Here is a 24,972-nt window from a genome sequence, read left to right as displayed (position 1 = left end):
TGTTAACTGAATTGCGGAAAGATTCAAGGACGCGTCAAGTTTAGGCGCATTTCGTTACATGAGAGAGATGGAAGATGTACAATGTAATAAGTTAGAGCAAGACAGCATTACATCCATTTGTGTCTGCTATTTTTTCTTTTAGATTCGCATTTTTTAATGTTCTTTCGTCAAAGAAATGTTCTAGAAGTATGCAGAATTAGTTTCATGCATGTCACAAACCTATTTCCTCTCCGTAGTTGATACGACCGACTTCCTGAAGGCGGAACGAGAGCATACCGATATGTCTAGAGGTTAGTTTTCCTAGATCCTGCATACCTAAGTCTTAATTCTTCTAATTGTTGTATACATTCTGACAGATTAATGATTTTAAACGTTTGTTTTTGAAGTTTTAAAAGAATTTTGTGAAAAATCGGGCGTTGATTTTTTATTTTTGATTCAGTAAATCTTTCAGAATGTTACAATTTGCATGAATAACTTAACTGTGCAAGATTAACTTTAGGTTTATGATAAATGCATACTAAATATCTATGAATAAAATTTAACTATGGTTTTCATTAACTAAAGAAATAACAAATTGGTGATATTTGTTTTCGAAACTGTTTGGAATTTTGGTATTTATATAGATACGTAGATTTCGTAATTATTTCATTAACGAAATGAATATTTTGACCTGGATTTCCATATCTAATGTTCGCTTTTTTTATCCCTCTTAAATTCCTCAAAGAGATTGAACGCGATCCCAACTTACTGTCTGATGATGAAGTATTCTTGGACTCGACCGCGTCCACTGGTACTTCAAGTATTATCACTGCGCCATCTACAGTCGTCATCAGACAATATACTGCTCATGCGCCTGTCTTAGGACATGTGAGAGGTGAGAGTGAGATGGAATGGGTGGGTTTTGGGTAGGTTAGAATGAGATGGATGTTGTCTTTGACTTGTGTCGTCGAATTAATGTGAGAGAATATATTTTGGATCATCTAAGAAAGAGTTGTATGAATGTATGAAGGTTCTTGTGTCGTTTGTGTTATGTCCAATTTCATCATCTTGTGTCGTTAAATCGACTCTGCCTTATTCAAATATTGTAGCAAAATTTGATTGTTGAAACTAAGTAACGTAAAGTACGTTTATGTGATTATTTCACTAAACCAAAAGTCCTTAAAGGTTAAGGAACTAACTTTAAAGTGCTTGGTTAACATACGCTTTAGATATTTAATAGGACATCTCTTTAAAGCTCGAATCCATTTGCTTTGTATGTTTAACTTGCACTTAATAACTTGCTTGTTCATTAACACAGGTAATCTATCAGATGCTATCCTCGAAGACGTTCTCACATCTAACAATCGTGCCAAGCACAGCTTTCCCCGAAATCCTGGCTTCAGTGATGTCATATATAAATACGAATCCGATATCAAAAAACACCCGAAATGTAAAATCAATCTTAACACAAAAATACCATCAAAAGATATAGTTATTTATAAAAGTAATGATCTAGGCAGTTTATCCAGTTTGAATTCTATTCCATCGTTAGAATGGGATAATAAACGTAAAGTTGATTATTTATTTCGTACACGATCATTGCCAAGACAACGTACTAGTTCCTTAAATAGTCTTTATAGAACTAACTCTCATAGTGGCTTTGTTAATTCATTCATAAGGGATCCGGAACCTAATCATTATCATATCCCACGTAATAGGTCTTTTAGTACCAGTAATCTATCTTTTAGGTGTACTTCTGACACTAAACAATTAAAAAGTTCACATATTTCAGTCTACTATTCTTCTGATAATATTAATCAATCACATACATTAGAAGTTAACTCTGAATCGAAAATTAATATAGTTAAAGTTATGGAAAAGACAGTACCGGTTTTTAAAGTTGATATAAATACAAATGAATTTGTTGAAAGTCAAGAATTTAATGAGGATAATTATTTAGAAATGAGTAATAGCTTCTCGACGGATAATCAAACTATCATTGAAAATAATAACAAAGAAACAACTGATATAGATAGACAAGAAGTAGATAAAAAAGATTTACCAAATATTAAGGAGATAGAAACTAATACAGAGAAAATTGAATCAAATTCAGAGGTACCCGAAGAAGGTGAATATCACAGTTTTCATGATGAAATGGATTTCGAAGAAGCAGTATACGATAGTCCAGTTAAAAAACTAGTAGAGAAAGATATCAGAGACTATTCAGTACCTATAAATTTCTTTTGTTCAGATTATGGTAGAAATGAAGTACCAACGTATCAATCTCCAAGAAAATGTGATGTACAAAGAATTCTAGAACCAATTTTAGAAGAATCTAAAAGTATAAATAGCGATGAATCTAATAATTTTTCATGTATTGAACATGTTAAAATTGATTTGAACGTTCCTAAATTAGACAAGAAAGAAGAAACAGAAGATATTGATAGTAATAAATGTTTGCAACAAGAAATATATGAAATTAGTGATAAAAATGAAGCCATAATTAAGCCAGAATTTTTAACTGAAGAAAATATATTTCGTATGCCTAATAAAGTGATTGCAAAAGATGCTAAAATCAAAATGCAAGTAACAGATTCAGTAAGACTAAGTTATAGCAGCATAGCAAGTTCCGAAGGTTTAAGCTTCGATTCCACTATTGAATTTGAAAAATTAGAAATAATTTCTGATATAATCGGTATTATTATAAACAGAATAGACTTTGATAATATTTATCCTAATATAAATGAAGTTAATAACAACAATAATGATTTAGAAATAACAAATATCAATAAAAATGAAATTTCTATAAATGAACAAACATTTGAAACATTTTCTATTATTGATATCGTTAAAGAAATAGAAAGAAATGAAAGTTTTAATTCAACAAATGATAGTAACATGCAAAGTGAGAGTCACAGAATAGTCGAAGCTATTATTTACTACATATATGATAGATCATTTTACATAGCATCACAAAAGAATAAACGCAAACAAGTCAAAAGAGTAATTACAGTTGTTGACAATGAAGATATTTTATATACTACTTCACCATTATTTCTATTTATCGAAGATATTACTGCAAAAATAAATCTAGAATCAAATGGCAGTTCTAATAAAGATGTTTGTGACAAAGATTTAAATGAAACAAATAAATTTGAACCTAAAGTTGTGTCTAATAAAGAAGAATTTGACAATGGAATGAAAAAAGATTCCATCAATGTATTGGATAATAAGACTACTGAAGAAAATATTAAAGTACCTTCACATACTCAATACAATTCCATGGTAACTAATATTGATTCTATTCAAGTTCGTTGTAATGATAAAATATTAGAAAACAAAGAGATTGATAATCAATCTTCAATTATAGATAATATAGAAGTTATTTCTGATAAAACTTATGTTATTAAACAAGAAGAAGAAGATGTAGAAGATCCTTTAAACGATACATTAATTTTAGACAATGAAAACGAAATGAATACAGCTTTTTTAGCTAATGAATTTAGCAGATCATCTTCACCGAGAAGATGGAATTCAGTATTCGATCTATGTACTGAATCACCTATCAAAAATACTGGTGATTTATCTGGTAGTGATCTCAGTCTGTTATACGAAAGAAATAATACTTTATTAGGTTCTCCTTTCGTCAAACAAGCACCAGTGATAGCGATGTCACAGACACAAAATAGAGGCGGTTTAAAATATTGGATATCTTTCGATGACAGTCTTAATGATGTACAACAAAAATGTTGTAGTAAAAGTAAAAAGTTTCCTGATAATAAAATGCCTAGTTTTTATTCATTAGATTTTAATAAAGATGGAAAAGGTTATGATAAAAAAACACACGTTCGACGAAATGTACTTTGTAGTGACTACAAAAATGACAGTAACATAACCTCAAATAGTTTTAATACAGCGTCCACTTCGAATAATTATAGTACATGTGAATCGATAACTGTTGATAACGAAAAAAACGATTCCGAACGATTAATTTACGATTCGAGAATCGATTGGAAATCGAAAGGTTGTAGACAATATTCAAGCTGGCCACCTTACGAAGATACTGTGTTTTATAGAATTATATCTAAATTCAGAATGTCTGAAAGCTTCGATCCGAGTACAGTTAAACTAGAAAATAGTTTATAAATACCATTTCTTAATTTTCAATTAAGTGTATAAAAAAACATTTAATTCGATGACTAGATAAAGTTAATTTCACACTTAAAGATAGCCAAAAGCATATCGAAAGCTATATTACAAATTAAATTAAGTACAAAGTACTAAAATAAGTAACAAACATAATAGTGACTTGGATAGACAATAGTATGCTCTATAAATTTGATCTCAATATTTATTTAATATTCATTTATTAAAGCTTGCAACACACAACATTATGCTACAAAATTAGATTGTAGATTGACCTTAGATTGATAGAGTCGACTTTTTTCGGAATTCATTACTAACTTAGGTCAAAAATGAATTCACAGTTTAATACGAAATATGTTTTTTTAAACCTGTATTCATTAAAATTTATCTTTAAGATAAATATATTTTAAAAGTATTAATATAAATAAAAAGAAATATTTCGGGTTTTATTTGATATATTATTTATTTGTTTTTGTACGCACGCACGCCTTGTTAATTTTGTAAGATTATTTAAATTTTCCTTTTTTAATATGTGCTTTTTGTATTGCACTGTACTTGTTAATATGGTATACTGTTTGACTTTAAACATAAAAGCTATTAACTACAAAGTTATCTGACTCGGTGGACATAAATGGAACTAAATTACAATAGCTCAATAACGCCCTCTATCAATATCCTGAAAGTGCCTTAAAACACCTTAACATAAGTATAAACTGGTGCATTTACTTGTAACAGAACAAGCCGCTCTATAATATGTTCTAGTGTAACCTTTTCACGAACTAGACTTGCTTTGAAAACTTTTTGAGAATATGTTCTAGCGTACATCAACCTTTAAGTACTGTCGATGTCTTATGTTTCATTTTTACAACTTAACCTTAGCCAACAAATTCGCACGGACGCTTTAACGCGCGTTAAAAAAGAACAAACTGTAACTTTCGTGTATTTACTTAAACCACAGCACTTTTAAAAGCGACGCTTTTTATCGCGTGGTTTTGCAATCGAAATTTTTTTAAAGCGTTTATTGCTCGAGAGCCGATAGTTTAAAGCACCCATGTGAATGCACACTTACCGTGGGTTTCTAAGACCAAATTATGTACAAAATATCTCGTTATCCCTGTCATAATCTTTGAGAAACCAGAGATAACAATATGTTTTAAAAGGAGATTTTGGTCTTGTAAACCCACGGTTAGTGTTACATATCTTATGAGAGAGCGGACTGCGATAGTAGCGCCTCTTTTACCGAGTCAGAAAAGTTTGTCGTAATATAAGTTTTTGTTAAGTGAAAATTCAAAAATTTAAACATTAGTTTTGGTTAGAAAAGCTCGAGTTAGATGACATTTATTTTTTTTATTTCAAATAAATAATCTTTTGTGTATTTTAAATGAATGTCTTTGTCTCTTATGTGTTTTTACGTTTGCATGTAATTGGGTTTTTAGTAATAAAGTGTTTTTTTAATGCTATTGTATTTTTAACGTTGTGTTTTCTTTGGTTTTTTTTTTACTAAATTTGTATATAACGAATTAATGTGACACATTTGGCTGTACGGGCATGACTTTTGTCTTTTGCGTTGAGAAGAAAATAAATGTCACTTGTACAAGCTTGCATCCTGCATTTTATGGTTTTTAATTTTAAATTCATACTTTTAATGGCCAATTAAAAACAAATTTCAACGTTTCGATGTTAATTTGATAACAAAAATTTCTTTTGGTTTTTTTAATTTAAATTTATTTGTAAAATTAAAAACCTATAGTAGCTTCTGAAGTCAAATTTGCATCTCATTTAGCATTGTCAATGTTATTGGTTTCGGGTAAACGACTTTATGTCTAATAACAATAAAGGTGAGTGTTGCATGATATTTTAAAATGACAATCTGTCAATTAGTGGCGGGAAATTGCATTAACAATATATATTTAATCTGTAAAATTTCAAAATATGTTTTTTTAATGTGTGTTAATCATTTAAACGTCAAACTTTGAGGTGATTTGATATACTTATTAAGGTTTCTTAAATTTTGTCTAGAATTGAGGTATTTTTAAACACTTTAAATCCTAATTTTCTATAGTTTTGTCGTAATTTAAATTGAAAGGAGAAAAACATTGGATTGGTATATAAGATGTCGAAATAAAATTTATTTAAGCGTTATTAAAATTTTGAGGTTATGATTATTGAAATGTTTCAGGTGAGCATACTGTGAACGGTGATCACTCTGACGCCCACCAGAGCACTTTCTCGCATAGCAGTAAAGAGGTAAGCAGAATATATAAAAAATAAAAAAAAAATAACACGCATATCTCTTACTAAAAATATATACAGAAATTTACATCCCGTAGTTAGAAATAAAATATAAATTAAATAGCCCTACTAATTATAGTGTACTTTGTTTAGACTACAATGCGAAAAAAAAAATTTTTCGTTTTAAAAAAAATCTTTTTGTTAATTTTTCTTACAGACTAGCTTTTGACCGCGATGACATTCACTTCGAAATTTATTAATAAACCAAATGTGTTGTCTAAAAAATAAAAAATAAAGTTAGGGATGGACAACCCTTATCTCAACTCCGGATCACCTTTATAATATTAAATATGAGATTTAGTTTTAAATATTGTTTTTCCTTTCCCAGGGATCGCCTTCCAAGGAAGTATCTACTGAAGACTCGCCTAAGAAAGACAAAAAGAAGAAAAAAGGTCTGAGGACGCCGTCGTTCCTTAAAAAGAAGAAGGAGAAAAAGAAGGAAAAGTCCAGCACACCGCAGCCCGCCTAGAGGTATAATAATTCTTTTTTTTAAATTCTTTTAATCCAATCCAAAACCGAAATGTACAAACATAGATAAATTGCAAGTTTATTACTAACTTGGTAAATACTAAATTATGTATTACAATTAAATAATTAAATTAATAGGTTATATAAATATTTTCACAAAAATAACTCAAACTTAATAATGTTAGGGGGTAAAGGGGGGTAGATATTGGCACCTGTCCCCTCCCCTTAAAGACTAGAAAAATGCAAAAGTTGCCTATAATCCTAGATAGACATCTAAAAAAGGAACAGATTTTCATTAAAAAAATTGGACTAAATTTTGAAAAATTATTAATATTTTCTAAAAAAAATTACTACTGTATGGATTATTTAACTCTATTTAGATCAGTGTTTCCCAACCTTTTTGGATCCATGTCCCATTTTTCAGGATGAACACGACTATTGCCCCCTTATACATTTTGTTTAGAAATAAATTTCTCTCGAATCCTAAATTTACAATGTTAGAGAAATAATTAAATACTACTTTTGGTTGACTAGATCTATTTCATATAACATTTTTAAACACGAAAACACATATAAATATTTTAAATGCAACGGATTTTTGTCTTTAAAACGTTTTTATGTACTTTATAGCACTTGCTATCATTTTAAGGATGTAGCCTTAAGTTTTTAAATCTCCGAATTGCCCCCCCTCTAAATACAAATGTCCCCCAAGAAACACTGATTTAGATAATTTCAGCGTCATATCGACACGAATATAGATTTTTTTATCTCTGCCTTTTATTTAATTTTTCAGGTATAACATCGAAACAACACTGCCATGTCGCTTTCAATATTAATTCTTAATAATTAAGAGCAAAATTACAATTGTACTTTTTTTTTTAAATAATTTACCGCTTTACAGTTTGTATGGGTGGATTGGGTTGGATTTGAACCCATTAGATTGTTTATGTTGGCGTATTTGACCCACCTATCAGCGTAGCTATCACATGTCGCTTATGTCTGAGCATTTTGAGGTAAATTCTAAAATTGAGCATTTGCTAAGTTGAGTAAAATAGAGATAAAAATGAGTCGTGGAAAAATCGACCAATTCTGCTCATAGACTAAGCGTTTTAATTAAGGGCTATTTTAGATGACGTCTTATTTATTTAATCTTTGACATTCATTAAATCTTTGATTTTTTTTTAATTTCATCATGACTAAATTTATTTTCTTATGACTTGCCAAGAAATTCTAATGTGAAATGTGTTTTTTTTACATTTTTTTATTTTTTTTTGTTCCGAATCTGACAGTTTTAACGGAAAATATATATTTTTTATTTTTTTTTTTGGAAAATGCTGTTCCCATTTTGCTCTAAAAATGGGAGTATGCTATTTTTTATTCCGCTATACTTATCTAATAGGCGGAAATGACTATTGGATTAAAGTAATTTTGACAACAAAAAAAATATGACTCGTATTTTTTTTCTTAATATTTTTCGATTTAAATTGTCGATTCGGTGTTAATGGTGCATTCTTACGGATAATTTTACATCAGCATCAAATGCTTTACGTGTTAGGGGGTTAGACCATTTTGACAAGGCCCCACGCCATTGTGCTTTTGAAATTTTATTATAATATAGGATAAGTCCACATTAACACCCAAATACCTTTTGCCTTTGTCTCAAATTAAAAAAAAAAACAAATTAAATTACATTTGTAACAACATTGGTACAAAATAAGGTATAAAAATCGTGTGGACAAATAGCTTACGGTTATAGATTATAACGTTTTACATCTGTCAAAATTCCCGCCTTCCAACTGTCAAATGTAATCCATAGACATCTTTCATAGCAAATACGCGGCAATTTTGACAGTTGACATTTGCATTGTCTATATAAATATAATTAAACGATATAAAATTATAATTTACAAGCACTTCTATAAATAAGGAGTTATCGGCTAGCTATCGTAGTTTTTTTTAATCTATTTATTTCCTTATTCAAAATGTGACTTCAACATGGCGATGTTATTTAAATATACTATAAATTTATATACATAATTATACAGTACTATAATAAACAAGTACACAAATACGCATTTAAATTCTTTATAGACCTTAGTTCCGCCATGTTGAAAAGAACTAATTTTCCCTTACATGTTATTTTGGGGCCCAAATATTTCCTTTCATTTATTTAATATTTATATATATTTATAAAATTTATTTTTTATATCACTCTAAGGCCCGTCAATTTGACATTACCTAGAATTAGTCTAGAGTTGTTAAAATGGCAAGTTGATTTTTTTTATTATTATTATCCACGTTATATGGGATTTATTAAGTTTTTATCCCGTATTTAATAAATATTAAGTAATTTTAAATGATGTTTTGAAATAAAATTGTGGACAACTGGCATATTATGCGACTTTGTAATTTTTAATTCAAAATAAATTATTAGTTTTAAAGCGGTTTCTTATTTTTTTTAATTCCTTCCGACGAATGTTGCCAGACTATAGATCGTGCTGGTGAATTTTTTTTATTAGTTTATAAGTTTTTAGCTTAAAAGAGTTTATTTGTATCATGTATTTTTTTATTTCTAAAATATATGCTGTTTGGATGATTTATTATGGAACTTGTTGTTTAATTTTTTTATAACCATCTTTGTTACGAAGAACTTCTACAATATTAAAGGTAAGTGAGAACAACGAAGATTAAATACTTTTTTTCATTTGTACATTCTTAGTGTTACAACCCCGTCCCTTTTCTTCCTCTAATTTCTATGAAGACAGTTTTGCTTCTTTTCGACATAAACTTTAACTCCTGACGACCGTAATAGCGTCAAAATGGCGAAAATCAAAGACACAAAATACCACTGTTTGTAGCCTATATAGAGGTCATTCATACGAATAAAAAAAACCAAATAGTTATGGTCTCGCAAATGTTAATCTTTGAAAATATTTAATCTATGGTCTAACATTGTAACCATTGTAAGAAAAATAGGTTTGACATTTGTCTGATGGAGATTTACTAAATTATAAGTTACGATATTAAAATCAAAAATTTTTAAAGATGTTTATTATACAAGAAGTAATGAATACGCGATGAACAACACTACGGTACAATTATGGAGAATGCAGGTTATAAATAATTTGTTATAAACGTTTTAATATGGGAAAACTAGCGCCGAATTAAAAAATAATAGTCTATGTGTTCCTCCAGACTTTATTCTATATCTGTGACAAATTTCAACAAGATCCATACAGGCGTTCAGGAGATATCTTCTAACAAACATCCATCCATCCGTCCACTCAAATATTCGCATTTATATTATTAGTAAGATTGTATAGCGAATAAAGAGCGTAAATATTTTCCTACCCTGTTTTTTACTTAGGGTAGGCACAAAATTTAGTTTCATAACAGAAAACTCTTTGTATTTCATACTTAAATTGCCGCTTAAAAATTTTAAAGCTAAATTCAAAATCTACTAGTCTTCTAGTTATTTAAAAAAAAAAAAAAAATGGGACCCATCTGCAAGCACTTCCTTTCGATTAAAATATTTTTCATCAAAATCGGACCACCAGGGGCGGAGTTTTACACACATAAAAAAAATACAGTCGAATTGATAAACTCCTTCTTTTTGAAGTCGGCTAAAAAGTAACAGATAGACTACATACTTTTTTTTTAAAGTTAAATTAAGTTAAATGGTAAAATAGTGAGATACGATTTTTTACGTAGCCATCAAACATGTAAGATTCCTTACTTTACTGTACTATAGTGCTTTAAAAAGCGAACGTACCTCTTCTTTTAAGGCCGGCAACGCAGCTGATGTTCAAGGACGATGATGGTCACTCACTTATTCCAGATGCTCTTTTGCCTTTTCATTCAAAAAAAAAAAAAGAAATAAAATTGCGTATTTTGCCGATCACACTATTTTACTTGTATACGTTGAGTCAGTTATTTTGTAGCCTGTTATGTGATCATCCACGAAAATTTTCAATAATTTTCAATCGCTGTTGGTTCAGAGGAATTAACTACCTTATTAAGATTCTGCTTTATAAAATATTATACTTCCAGTTTCTACCGGCAAACAATAAGAAAGACAATTGCGAGTATAAACGACGTAAATGCAAGAAAGTGAAGAGTGAAAAATTTTCTAGTGTTTGTAAAGCCGCGCCAAATCATCTGTCAGAATTTGCATGCGCGTTAATGGACTATTTCTGTGAAGTTGCTAAATTAATTTCTTGCGAACCTGATACACAAGTGTGTAATACTTTAGTGGAATTGATGCGTATTGTTACAATACTAGGCCATGACATTTTTATCGTTTTAAAATGTTTTTGTCGCTGCTGTCGACGGCTGATGAACAAACGAAAGGTTTGCCTTATTTAATTTTTTTTTATCAACGACAGTTGACATTTCTATAATGTTTTTGGTTGTCAATTGCCTTGATGTGATTTAAAAAAAATCGTAATGTAATGTTTAAATGTGTTTTAAATTATGTGTTTTTAAATTTCCTGATTTTTATAAACCTAGAATAATTTTTCAAACAGACTAAAATATGGATGAAAATGACGGAATGTCTGTGAAGAGTGAACAGTAGTGAACACAGTTTATTACGTTGATTTGGGTTCGATTCCCAGGTGACAAAAATATGTGTTATTTTGCTATCAAATTGCATAATTTTCAAGTCTTTTACTGTTGTTTTGTGCCTTGCAGGGTCTACGAAACTTAACAGTTTACCATTCTTATGAAAAACAAGAAAATATTGTGTCAAGTGAAGATTTGTCGTAATTTATTGTGCATTGTTTTGTTTCTGAACCAAATAGATATGTAAAAAAACACGTGTATGAAAACGTAGTAATTTCTACAATTCCCTTATTCCCGATCTGTTTATTCTATTGAACCGTTATAACCGCCATTGCGGAAAGCCGGGTTAGAAACTTTAAAAGAAGGAAAATAAAACGATAATTTAAAACTTAATTTATTTAATAATCTATACAAGAATCAACAATCCCCGCGAGAAATGTACAACACCTGTAAAATAACCTAAAAAAAATTCGATTCGATAAAAAAATATTTCTAACGTAACAAACACCTGAACATTATAGTTTACAATTTATTATTTTTAAATAATTTCTATATCGCACCCATAATGAAGTGATATTTAGCAAAAATATTTAAATAATACGTAATTTTATTATTGTTCCATTTTAAAATCTTCCATTATTATCTTGTGGCATGTCGAAGTGGCATGAAAGGCAGATAATAAATTCTTTAAACTTGTATCCCAGTTATTGTCTTTTTGCATATATCAAAAGTAATTTGTTTTTTAATAACAGAAACAATAACAATTGTGTCAATAAATCTAATAAATAACAGAATTTTCAAGAAATATTACTCATTTGAATTTCTTTTTAAAAACCCGCCTTGAATTTACAACAATTGACAGTTGAATTTATAATTTAAAAAGACAAAGGAAATTCTCATTCAGCCTTAGAAAAAAAAAACACAAATTTTATTTAATTTTCATTGTTAATAAAATATTTTTTCATAACAATATATAAAAAGATTATTTTTAATTGTAATTTAAATGATTAAAAAATATAAAAGGATATTTTATTTAAAAAAAAACTATATTTACATAATAATATATGTAATATAACAATATATATAAAATTTTACAAAATCAATTATTACATTAAGTACTGGCAAGTTAATTTCCAAATACGTATTATTAAAAAAAAAAAACAATTTTTTCTTAATACAGTGAAAAGGAATAAAATAATGACAAAGGCAAGTTAAAGAATTCATGATTTTCAACTTTATTACAAAGCAATAAGTACCATTTTACAGAAATTGTGCTTTAAAAAAAAATTCTATCACCCATACCTTATTACTAGACCCGTTTACCGTAAACAAAATTTAACTAGTTTCATCAGATTTTAATAGTCAATTTATAAACTGACTGGCTAAATTTTAATTACTTATTTCCCGTCAGTTTACAATATGACTATAGTCCAGTCGCGGAGCACGAAGAATTTCGTACAATGATAATACCTACTGACAGTGGTCACAAACATTTTTGTATTTAGTGCGGTTTACATGAATTATTTGAAGGAGAAAGAAAATTTACCAACTTATGAAATATAGTTATTATTATTATATAAATTATTTATTTAGATTTTATATTACAAGTAATAAAAATCTAAACAAGTATCTACTAATTCGGCAGAAAAATTTTAAAAAAAAATCAATAATCAGAATCCGATTCCTATGTATCGGAGTAACTGCTTTCCGAAGACGTCTCGCCTGTCACATTTATTACAAAAGAACAAACTTTATAGTCTCCAGTAAAAGGTTTACAATCCCTGAGGACGGCGGCCATTGTATCTGTGCGAGCGAGACTCATTGTATTTACGCGGGAGTGACAGAGACAGGTAATGACAGTTCAATGTACGAAATTCTTCGTGCTCCGCGATTGGACTATAGTTGTAATGATAAAATTGAAAATAAAAACACTCAAACAGTCTGTCCCAAATTAATATTGATCCCAAATTGTTTATCAAGCGTGAAGTTATCCTGTGCACTATGAATTGTCCTAACATGAATTCTTAAATAACTAGGTCTAGTAAAAAACTTATAACAAATATGACATTGGTATTTTTTTAAACCGCTATGCGTTTCTAAATGTCTTTTCAACTTACCCCGAGTTATGAAACCTTTACCGCACTGCTGACATATGTAAGGCTTCTCTTTTGTATGTGTAAAACTGTGTAACTTCAAATAATAATGCAATTTGAAACTTTTACTACAAATTTGACAGATGTGTTTCTTCTCTTCAACTTTATCATCATCTTCCAAAGATATTTTTGAACCGTGACTTTTTAAATGTTCCTCTAAATAGAAGAAATGTTGAAATATTTCTCCGCATATGTTGCATCTCTTATTTTGTTCATCGGGTGATTGTTTCAAACCTGATTCAGGATATTTTGGTATACGACGTGCATTTTGTAATACCATTGCTAATATTTCATTCCTATTCGCTTCGACTATTCTGTAAAATATAAAAAAAAAATATTAGTGACAAAATTATTAGACAAAAAATTATCGGTGACAGAATTATTAGACAAAAAATTATTAGTGACAAAATTATTTGACAAAAAAATATTAGTGACAAAATTATTAGACAAGAAAATTATTAGTGACAAAATTATTAGACAAGAAAATTATTAGTGACAAAATTATTAGACAAAAAATATTAGTGACAAAATTATTAGACAAAAAAAACATTAGTGACAAAATTATTAGACAAAAAAATTATTAGTGACAAAATTATTAGACAAAAAAATTATTAGTGACAAAATTATTAGAAAAAAAAAATTAAAAAATTAATTTACAAATAAACATAATTTGTATAACCATTACACTTTAGAAACATACAGTCGAACCTAGATAAATGAGAGTCTAAGAGAATGAGTGAATTTTCTCACATAGATTTTATTTGTACATTTTTGCCTTTTCCAGGCATTGTTATATATGATTATATTTCTTTATTATATAATAACTAGCTTTTACCCGCGACTCCGTCCGCGCGGAATACAAAAAATGCACACAAAATAAAAAAGTACCTATGTCCGTCTCCTAGTTCTAAGCTACCTGCCCATCAATTTTCAGCTAAATCAGTTCGACTGATCTTGAGTTATAAATAGTGTAACTAACACGACTTTCTTTTATATTAGGTCCTTACATATGAAATTGGCGTTTTGTATGGGAGGAACAAAAAGTCGAATATTTTTTAATATAATATATTTAATTAATCAAAGTATGAACCATTATTTTCTATGCACTTTTGCCATCTCATAGGTAGTTCATTGATCCCTTTACTAAAAAAACCAGTCGGACGGGAATCAATAAAATCTTTGAAGGCGATTTGGACTGCCCCATCGGAGTTGAATTTTTTCCCTTGCAAGAAGTTATCCAAATTTCGAAAAAAATGGTAATCTGTTGGAGCAAGGTCCGGGGAGTACGGAGGATGTCTTAGACTTTCCAATTGAAGCTCTTCTAATTTAGTAGCCGTCTGTTGCGCAGTGTGTGGTCTAGCGTTGTCGTGAAGCAGCAGTGGCGTGGAGCGATTGACCAGCCTAGGTTGTTTAGCCGCTAGCTTTTCCATCATGGTTTGCAATTGCTGACAATAGATATCAGCCGTAATAGTCTGGCCAGATTTGAGAAAACTGTAATGAACAATACCGGCACTAGTCCACCAAACGCTTACAAGTAACTTTTTTGGGGTTAATTTTCGCTTGGGGCAGGATTTGGCTGGCTGGCCAGATCCAACCATTGCGCTGAGCGCTTCCGATTATCGTAAAGAACCCATTTTTCATCACAGGTAATGATTCGGTTTAAAATACCTTCATTATTGTGCCGGTTTAGTAATGTAACGCAACAGTCGACGCGCGATTGCCGGTTTGCTTCAGTCAATTCGTGAGATACCCACCTTTCAAGTTTTTTAATCTTCCCAATTTGCTTCAAGTGAATTAAAACAGTTTTATCACTAACATCGCAGCCTGCAGCTAACTCGGACGTGGTTTGCGATGGATCCGCTTCCACAATAGCCTTCAACTCTTCATTATCAACTTGAGTCTCAGGCCGTCCACGGGGCTTGTTCTGCAGATCGAAATTTCCAGAACGAAAACGTTGGAACCAAAAACGAACTGTGTTTTCTTTTGCAACACGACCGCCATACACATTATTCACCCTTCGAGTCGTTTCCGCAGCACTAGTGCCACGGCGGAACTCGTACTCGTAAATAATGCGATATTTTAAGTTTTCCATTTTGTAAAATGAGTGACGCAAACAGAAAAAAACAGAAGAAAAAAAACAAATGAATGACGGTCATCGAACCACAAATACATGAGTCTATAGCTGTACAAATTTGAATTTGGAATTCCTTACCAAAGAGGAGAAATTCGTGATTAAAGTGGCCAGTACGAAAAACGCCAATTTCATATGTAAGGACCTAATATATAGATAATATAATTTTTCTCACTAAACCGAGTTTCTCGCTTATCAAGGTTCGACTGTATTAGAAATAAAACATGTCATTTTTCAAGTTGAAATTATAGGAAGAAGTATTTTACAGGGGAGGGGACAAACAGGATAGAGATAAATCTCTATTTTGCTATCTATATATATAAAAGAAAGTCGTGTTAGTTACACTATTTATAACTCAAGAACGGCTGAATCGATTTGACTGAAAATTGGTGGGCAGGCTAGAACCAGGAAACGGACATAGGATAATTTTTACCCCGTTTTCTATTTTTTATTCCGCGCGGACGGAGTCGCGGGTTAAAGCTAGTTTCAGATAAATCAAATGGCTGCTGTAATAAAAATATACTTACAATCCTTCTTTCTGATGCGTTACTAAATGCATTTTAATATGATATTTAGTGTTAAACATGTGAGCACAGACAGGACACTCGTATCTGACAACGTACTGGTCCGCTCTGTGAGTTGCTATGTGCTTCTCTAACTTGCGGGATGAAGGAAAACTTTTAGAACATATATCACAAGTGTATTCCTTGTCAGCTGTGTGATGCTTTCTGTGGTACATCTAAAGGGTTGAAAAAAAAAATATTTGCAAACAATAGTACAATTTAAAGGTGTTGATGTGAAACATCTATAGGATCACTTGTAAACCGAATCGTTGGCGTGGCGACGCTTGCCGTGGCGACGGGTCGCCACGCTATACTGAGGTATATATATATACATATATGTTTAATATTATTATTATTCGTTCATTCATTAATTCATTAATTCCTTCCTTCATTATTTCATTCATTCCTTCATTCATTCATTCATTCATTCATTCCTTCATTCATTAATTCATTTATTTATTTATTTAATATTTTATGCATATTACTTATACACGCACGATGTTTCACATCTGCCAGGCGTCCCATGATGGCTCACAAGTTTTTTTTTTTAGAGAAGGTATTTACAAAAAACACTATTTTTTAATTAAATAATCAAAAATACCCCTCTTTATGTAATTTATGACACTCTGGATAAGATTACCAATGGTATGACATCTCACACGTCAAAATCGGTTCATTATTTTAAGCTGTAGAAGGTAACAAAGAAATTTACATTCATACAAATGTATTATTTTAAATGTATAGACTTTTGAGTCAGTCGAATAAAATGTACAAAAACCTAATTACAAAATGTATTAAAAAGATAAAATTTAAAGAAAACGCCATCTTTTATCTAAAAAAAAACAATCACTATAGTCCAGTCGCGGAGGACGAAGAATTTCGTACATTGAACTGTCATTACCTGTCTCTGTCACTCCCGCGTAAATACAATGAGTCTCGCTCGCACAGATACAATGGCCGCCGTCCTCAGGGATTGTAAACCTTTTACTGGAGATTATAAAGTTTGTTCTTGTTTGCATAATGTGGTTTTGGTTGGCCTTGAGTCATGACAAAAAGTCCTTGGTTTGCTTGACATTGACTTTACTTGTAATACAAAATCTAAATAAATAATTTATATAATAATAATAACTATATTTCATAAGTTGGTGAATTTTCTTTCTCCTTCAAATAATTCATGTAAACCGCACTAAATACAAAAATGTTTGTGACCACTGTCAGTAGGTAAATAGGTCATTGTACGAAATTCTTCGTGCTCCGCGACTGGACTATAGTAATTTTTCACACCAATAGATGTCGCTACTTACCATAGTTTCTCTCTTTTTATAAGTTTTTCCACATAAAGTGCACAAATATGCTTTCGGACCTTCATGAGTTGCTTCATGGACCTTCAGAGCTTCCTCATCATCCATCTTCATCAGACAATAGTGACATTTCAACACCAATTCTTCACCATCATGAGATTTCTTATGTACTTGTAGTGTTGCCTGATGTAGGAACCTTTTGTGGCAATACTCGCAAGCGTGAGGTCGATTTTTTTTTAATCTCTGATTTGATTTCGTATTTATACCGCTGATAAAATTAATTATTCATTAGTGGGTTCACATTGTTGTAAAACTTGTGTAAAAACATTAACAGATACAAGTTTTGCAGATGTTTATCCAAAAATGACAATATTTGTAATGTTTAACGTTCATTAGACGATTTAAAAAAGAAGGAGATTCTAATCTTGTAATATTGTTTAAATATTAAGGGAAAAAAAATTAAAAAATAATATCAAAACAGAAAAATGGTTGATGCATTTTGAAATGAAAAAAAAACTTACTCTTTGCTTTTTTTCTTTTTGTTCTGAACAATATCAGATCCAACATCTGTATTTATTTCTAATTTCATCGCTGGATCGTCTGAAAATCGTAAAAAACCGGATAAAACAACATGTAAAGGTCTCACTATATTCAGTCATAATAAGCGATATAAATTTATAAAAACATATTAAGTGAGGTTAAAACTCCTTTTTATAATCCTATGATTGAGAAAGTGGATTTAGCAGGGGAGGGGAACATATCGAAAAATATCCTTTTCCTGTCTGTAGGCAACACTTTTTAAGATTTTTTTTTTTAATAATAAATGCCAATTAGTAGTAGAGGTCACTTATTTTAAAATTAGGCGAGTTTGCTAATTTACAAATCGTATTCCATTAAAAAAAAAAAACATTTTTTTTAATTTTTTCAACTTATCGAAACACTCAGAAACACTTTTTTTTGCAATTTAAAGATTACTGGTATTAGTAAATTTGGCAGAAGATAGGATATACAGGAAAATATTTAATTAAAGCTATTTTCCCAAACAAATCACCCTAAAAAAATCATTTTTTTTTAATTTTTTCAACTTATCCACTCAGAAACATATTATTTTACAATTTAAACATTACTAGTATTAGTAAATTTGTCAGGAAATGGGATATACAGAAAAAAATCTCCGTATCTGTAATTTAGTAGACAAAAAAAACTTTTTTTTATATCTTCAACTTACCTAAACTGTCGGAGTGTGTCAAAACATGTCGATGCATTTTACTAGCTGTAATAAAACCTCGATTGCAAACATAACATGTAAATGGTTTCTCTCCAGTATGAGTTCTCATATGTATTTGTAAATAAGACTGGGAGCTTATTTTTTTATCACAAATCTCACATTTTATTTGCTGGTCGTGTTTTTGACGTTTACTTTTTTGAGGCGGTGAATCTATTTTAGGTGATGCTGCCCATGTATTTGATGGGAAGTAATCACTATCAGAACAACTGGAAAGAAAAATATATAGTCAAACCTTGATAAGCGAGAGTTTAAGACATTTTTCTCGCTTTTAAAGGTTTGTCACTAAACCGTCTTTCTCGCTTATGGAGGTCTGTTTAGACCAAACAATGACACTAGAGACCTCTTAGGGATTTCACGCTTGTTCAGTTGTTACATATTCAATTGTACTCCATACATAAAAAAAAAATTCTATTTTTTTTTTAATTTTTGTATGGAGTACAATTGAATATGTAAGGAAAAAAAAATATTTTTAAAAATTAAAAAAAAAAATTGAATTTTTTTTTTGAAAAACAACGATAATTTTTTTTTAAAATTTTCATCTAAATTGTTATATTATGAAAAATTGTGTTTTTTTTAATCTGTTTTGGTTACAAGTTTTTTTTTTATATTATAAGGTGATATACGAGTTAGAGGCAACTTGAATTCGCCTAAATAGCGAAAATACCACAATCTATAGACATTCACAACAATAGATACATTTCCTACTTTTCATCGACATAGTTCCACACAGAAAGAATATATCTACCCTTTCTATGTCCCCTACTCCATCATTCACTTCCCCTTCCCATCCTTTATAACAAAAGAGTGGGAAGAAGAAGAAAACACTAAAATTAGGTCACAAACAAACACTTACCTGTCTTGATCACCTTTAATATTATCCGATATGTATCCATCGGATTCAATTTCTTTTTTAACTTCAGTATCCATGAATCCATTTGGCACTTCAACCACAACCGTAGTTAATCCATTTTCTACATTATTTTCTATGGGTTTTTTTATTTCTTTTATATTTGTACATATATTAGAATCATCTATCGGCCAATCTTCCCATAATTTTTCACATTTCTCCGGTTCTTTATCGTCTGTTTTTATTTTTAATTGCTCTTCTAATTCTTTTAAATATGGTAATATTGCATTATAATCTGTGGATTTAAAAAAAAAAAACAAAACTATAGTGCGACAAAATTATCTGACCCGACAAAAGTTGAATGAAACTAGAATAATTCACTATTAATATATGAAAAAAAATAGTCACAAAATCTTTTTCATTGTAACTTTCTTATCAGATGTTCAAACATATTTTTTATAAAGATGGCAACTGATCAATCTGCCTTAATTCGCCGTAATAGCGAAGTGACAATTGTCTATAAACATCGGCAATCGAAGATGCGTTGCCTACATTTAATCAACAAAGGAGACATCCCCTGTACATCCCCACCACCGTCAAATTCACTTTCCCTTCCCATCTTTACCTTGTAAGAATAGATTTTACATATTTTCTGATAGAACTAATCACCATAATAGCATCTCTTACCGGGTCAAATACGCTTGTAGCACTATACAGTAAGACAAAGATCATTTACTTAGAATTATCCGACTCGAAGGATCAAAATACATACCATAAGGTTCCCCTTCCAATTTATCTTCAGGATGTTTTTTATCAAAGTGTTTTGTTAAATATTCAAACCTGAAAGACAATTTAAAAAGTTAGTTTTTATGAATTTAAAAATATCTTCCAAAATGTATGTGTTAATTATAGTAATAGTTATGTAATGTATTAATTTAGTTGCCATATACAGTTGAACCAGGATAAAGCAGAGTCCAAGGTACCGCGATTTTCTCGCTCATAGAGGTTTGTCTCTAACCATATTCTCGCTTATGAAGGTCGAAGGGACAATGGATCTCGCTTATAAGATATCTCGCTTATCCAGGTTAAAGATAACTGTGCCAGTTAATTACAAAATTGCTTTCTATACGTAACTAGCTTTTACACGCGACTCCGTCCGCGCGGAATAAAAAAAAATGCACACAAGATAAAAAAGTTCCTATGTCCGTCTCCTAGTTCTAAGCTACCTGCCCATCAATTTTCAGCTAAATCAGTTCGACCTATCTTGAGTTATAAATAGTGTAACTAACACGACTTTCTTTTATATATATAGATATAGATTAGTCATGTTTTTTTAAATGAATAATAGAAATTATTTTACAACACTTGTTATTGTGATACTGAAAATTATTTTTTTTCTATTTGACATAGTTTTAATTCTAAACAGATTATAAAACTTACCTAGAAAAATATTTATAACATATTCTGCATTGATGTCTGATAGCTAGATGTATTCTTTTATTATGTCTGCCTAACTTGCTCGCTGTGATGAAGCATTGACCACATTCCGCACATGTATATGGCTTTTCATCTGAAATATTGTAAAATGTATTTTAATCTTACTAATATTATAAATGCGAATGTATAGATGGATGGATGTTTGTTTGTAGGTATCGCCAAAACGGCTTATCAAATCTTGATGAAATTTGCTAAAGGTGTAGAACAAAGTCTGGAAGAACATATAGACTACTAATTAAGTATTTTTTAAATTCAGAGCAGACGGAGTCGCAGACAAAACCTAGTATTATATATACAAATGATTAGATAGACGGATAGATGTTTTTTTGAAGGTATCTCTGGAATGGCTTAACGGATCTTGATGTAATTTGGCATAGATGTAAAGTATAGTCTATAAGAACACATAAGCTTTCTTTGTTCCTGAAAATAGTTACGGTTCCCATAGAATACATTACTACATAAGGGATAGATAAATACCCGATAACTCCGCAATGGTTCAACACATCTTGTTGAAATTTGGCATAGATATAGAACATAGACTCGAGTAACACTTTTCACCTTTTTTAAATTGTGCACAGATGAATGCGGGCAAAAGCTAGTATAATTTAATATACCTGTATGAGACCGGACGTGTAACTTGAGGTAATAACTTAACGTGAACTGTTTTTGACAAGCAAAACATTTGAACATCTTTTCCAAATTATTATCCTTCTGAGGTTCATCGTTAATTTTTTTACTATCCGCCAACTTAGAATCTATATTGCTTTGTTCATTAATTGAATCTGTCGCTTTATAATCTACAGTTTTCGTATCACCTATATAACCATCTTCTGGTTTGATTTCAATTTCAGTTACGTTGTTCTCTTTTTTAATTGATTTTTTTAATTTTTTCAATTTTTTCTGTTCTTTACGCATCTTCTTTCTCTTCATTTGATTCTTTAGTCTTAAACCGTAACTTGTTATTCTATCTTTATGTGTTGTTATATGTTTGTCCAACTCTGATAGTAATTTAAAACTAATATTGCATACCGCACACCCGTAAAAAGGAAAATTACTGTCTGCTATTTTCTCTGATAGGAAACTCTTCTTTTCTTTACGTTTAATATCTTTCTTAATCTTTTTTGTTGGTTGTTCATTTTGATTTTGATTTTCTTTTACATTATCACAGTTTTCATTTGTTGATTCAGATTTTGAATCCACGTGTTCTTTGTTAATGTTACAATTTGTTGGGTATTGTATGTTTTGTACATCGTAGTTATTGTATGTGTTTTGATATGTCACACCTGTGTAAATATGTTGCGGATAATTAGGAAATTGTGAATAATCATATGTTGCTAATGGATCTACATCTACACCATTTTGTATGTTTGAGTTCATTTTTATAACCTGGAAAATTAATAATATTAAAGAAACATTAATACATACTATAAAATACAGGGTTAAGACCAGATTATTGAATAATTAGTACAAAAAATTATAAATATATTGGAATGTTTAGTTATAAAGTTTCATAATGGATGAATAGCAGGTTTCAAACTGATAACTGAACATCTAGCCTTTGTCATTTATGTACAGTCAAACCTGGATAAGCTAGAAACCTATAAAAGCAAGTCATGGTCAGACGTACAACCTCTGTAAGTGTGAGACTAGGTTAATTTCTATAAACGAGATAAATTTCACAGTCTCTTATCTAGGTTTAACTGTATTTAATATTCTTCTGCAAATAGTTATAAGCACAATTTTTTTTCAATTGAATTTATTAGCTTTATACATGGGTAATTGTTACTCTATTGATTATAATAAATTCAAATAAAGTATAAATATGTTAAACGTTAATACTGTTTAATTTGAAAATGAACAATAACTTTGTAATTAGGAAATACTATCTTACTTTGCGTAACACAATACTGAAGATTTCTTTTGTTTTGTTTTCGTTAACCAATTTTATTTACGAAATGTATTTAATGTAACGTAATTTACCAATTTTGTACTGATTAAAACTGTAACAAGTATTTAACGTAATGATAAGAATGTTAAACGCTTTATGTACCTAATCACCATAATGAATATAAAAAAGTACCTGAACGAAACCACAGCAATAAAATCAAAACTTCGTTAACATTTTAACATTAACACTGTTAAAAGTAATCATTTTAAACAAGATTTTAAAAGTACGGCAACATTATATATTCTATATTCATTGTTCTAATAATCACTTAAAAAGTTTATTTACAATGTAAAATAATGTCGAATTTAAATACGAAATTCAGATTTTTTTTCTCGCGTGACTGACCTGTCATGGCCATCACTTTTTTGTTGCCATATTTGGAAATACAATTACCACCGGTTTTATCGTTTCAAGGTCAAGTTATTTGTTTTTGTTTGATAAAACATACATATTTTTGGTTTTACACTCTAAATATTTTGAACATTGTCTAAAGAAATTTAAATTTAAAACAACTGAGATAACAGCAGTGATTTAAATAATGTCAGGTTTGAAATGTCGTTAACATTTTTAACTTTAGTATTTAAGCTTACTGTATAAGATACATTGAATTTATATTTATTTAAATCACTATTTAATGGTGGTATAAAAGAATTAAAAAGAAACTATGAACATTTTCTCCATGTACTCTTGAAGTTTAACTGAAAATATGTAAATCAAATTAATCCAAGTTACAGTTTTGATTTCTAAATTACTAGAAACAAAAAATTTGAAAAGGATGATTTTTCTAAATCACCCTGAATTGAACGAAAAAATTAAGTGAGTACAACATTACCTTAAATGTCACTGTCGCTCTGTTGTCAATCATTTGGATGTTCCGTTTCACGCGTATTTGAAATATTAAATGGGGAACAAAAAAAATATTTTTGTGTTATTAAATAAAACAATATCATCATTTAGTAAAATAAGGCGATGAATTATTTTTTTAATTTAAACTTATAAAACAGCCATTATGTGAACAATACTTCTTGATTGTTATCGATATAATTTGAGATATTTTTCAATAATCCTTTTTATATTTTGCTATAACATTACGCTTTTAGAAGTAGGGAATATGTTCACGTTTCATTTTAAAACACGATGTATGCAAATAAAGGAACTGATTGTTAGTCAGTTTATAGCTGCTACGTAAATTTTAGCACATTTTGAACCCAATCCCTTTGGAATAAAAATGATAATTCGTTAGCTTCCTCGTTTTACATTTTTTAGTGACAACATTAGTGTTGTGCATAGCGCAGAAGCGCTGAGCTAAAAGTCTTCTAACCGTTTACTTTACCAGTTTAATCAATTTTAACTTGGAATTTATATTTAAAGAGAAATATAATTTCTCTAAAGATTTGGCAATCTTATTTTACTTCATGGAGTACGAAAATGAAACAAAATTGCGAGTTCTTCCTCTCAATTAAGTTACTTATCATAATTGTTTCATTTAAAATTATAGCCATGAAACTGTTATTTTCTAAACTAGTTAAATCGGTCTGCTTTACGTTATGGTTATATCTTACTGCTATTTCAACTACTTCACAATCACTATCAATAATAATCAGTGACGCGCGAAACCGCCTCGCGGTTGGTTGTGCGTTCGCATAAATTAGTTATTTTTGAAAGTTTGCAAAACACTAAACTTTATTGAAACAAAGGAAGATAATTGTGACTAATAATTTATTGATATACATAAATATATATAATAATAGTGTTGGTGAATATAATTAATGTCGTGATTCAAATAGTTTGTCTGT

At 29.8% G+C, this 24,972-nt stretch overlaps 3 protein-coding genes across 9 annotated transcripts in view; 2 read left to right on the top strand and 1 right to left on the bottom strand.

Annotated features, from left to right (window-relative positions):
* The window catches only part of LOC106709367 (protein hu-li tai shao), a 65,016-nt gene extending 57,278 nt beyond the window's left edge, over positions 1 to 7,738 (top strand). For 2 of the 5 annotated variants that reach the window (XM_045685112.1, XM_045685111.1), the window contains 5 exons: positions 237 to 290; positions 725 to 874; positions 6,305 to 6,372; positions 6,746 to 6,888; positions 7,679 to 7,738. In XM_045685112.1, coding sequence (XP_045541068.1) covers positions 237 to 290; positions 725 to 874; positions 6,305 to 6,372; positions 6,746 to 6,886 — 413 coding nt within the window. In that variant the 3' untranslated portion in view covers positions 6,887 to 6,888; positions 7,679 to 7,738. The remainder of the gene's footprint in view (positions 1 to 236; positions 291 to 724; positions 875 to 6,304; positions 6,373 to 6,745; positions 6,889 to 7,678) is intronic. The other 3 variants (XM_045685115.1, XM_045685114.1, XM_045685113.1) reach the window with 2 other exon arrangements.
* Positions 7,739 to 9,889: 2,151 nt separating this feature from the next.
* LOC106709369 overlaps positions 9,890 to 24,972 on the top strand; it is a 34,231-nt gene continuing 19,148 nt past the window's right edge. Inside the window, exons 1-2 of the mRNA XM_014501170.2 lie at positions 9,890 to 9,998; positions 10,936 to 11,235. The gene's annotated coding sequence lies outside the window, so the exon portion shown is untranslated. The remainder of the gene's footprint in view (positions 9,999 to 10,935; positions 11,236 to 24,972) is intronic.
* Positions 13,088 to 23,448, bottom strand: LOC106709368 (zinc finger protein 572). Of its 3 annotated transcripts, none has more exons than XM_045684969.1 (10): positions 23,309 to 23,448; positions 21,843 to 22,614; positions 21,172 to 21,301; positions 20,504 to 20,571; positions 19,738 to 20,026; positions 18,825 to 19,090; positions 18,118 to 18,196; positions 17,600 to 17,864; positions 16,260 to 16,471; positions 13,088 to 13,915 (listed from the first exon to the last, which is right to left on the bottom strand). In XM_045684969.1, exons 2-10 carry the CDS (start codon positions 22,603 to 22,605, stop codon positions 13,381 to 13,383), a joined length of 2,607 nt encoding a protein of 868 aa, XP_045540925.1. In that variant the 5' UTR covers positions 22,606 to 22,614; positions 23,309 to 23,448; the 3' UTR covers positions 13,088 to 13,380. The 3 variants fall into 3 exon arrangements, with proteins under 3 accessions (XP_045540925.1, XP_045540928.1, XP_045540926.1); XM_045684972.1 differs by lacking the exon at positions 23,309 to 23,448 and adding an exon at positions 23,279 to 23,301; XM_045684970.1 differs by lacking the exon at positions 23,309 to 23,448 and adding an exon at positions 23,120 to 23,192.

Source organism: Papilio machaon, chromosome 28, assembly GCF_912999745.1.
Source record: "Papilio machaon chromosome 28, ilPapMach1.1, whole genome shotgun sequence".
NCBI lineage: Eukaryota > Metazoa > Arthropoda > Insecta > Lepidoptera > Papilionidae > Papilio > Papilio machaon.
The sequence above is the reverse complement of the archived record's forward strand: the minus strand, read 5'-3'. Positions and strand labels throughout refer to the sequence as shown.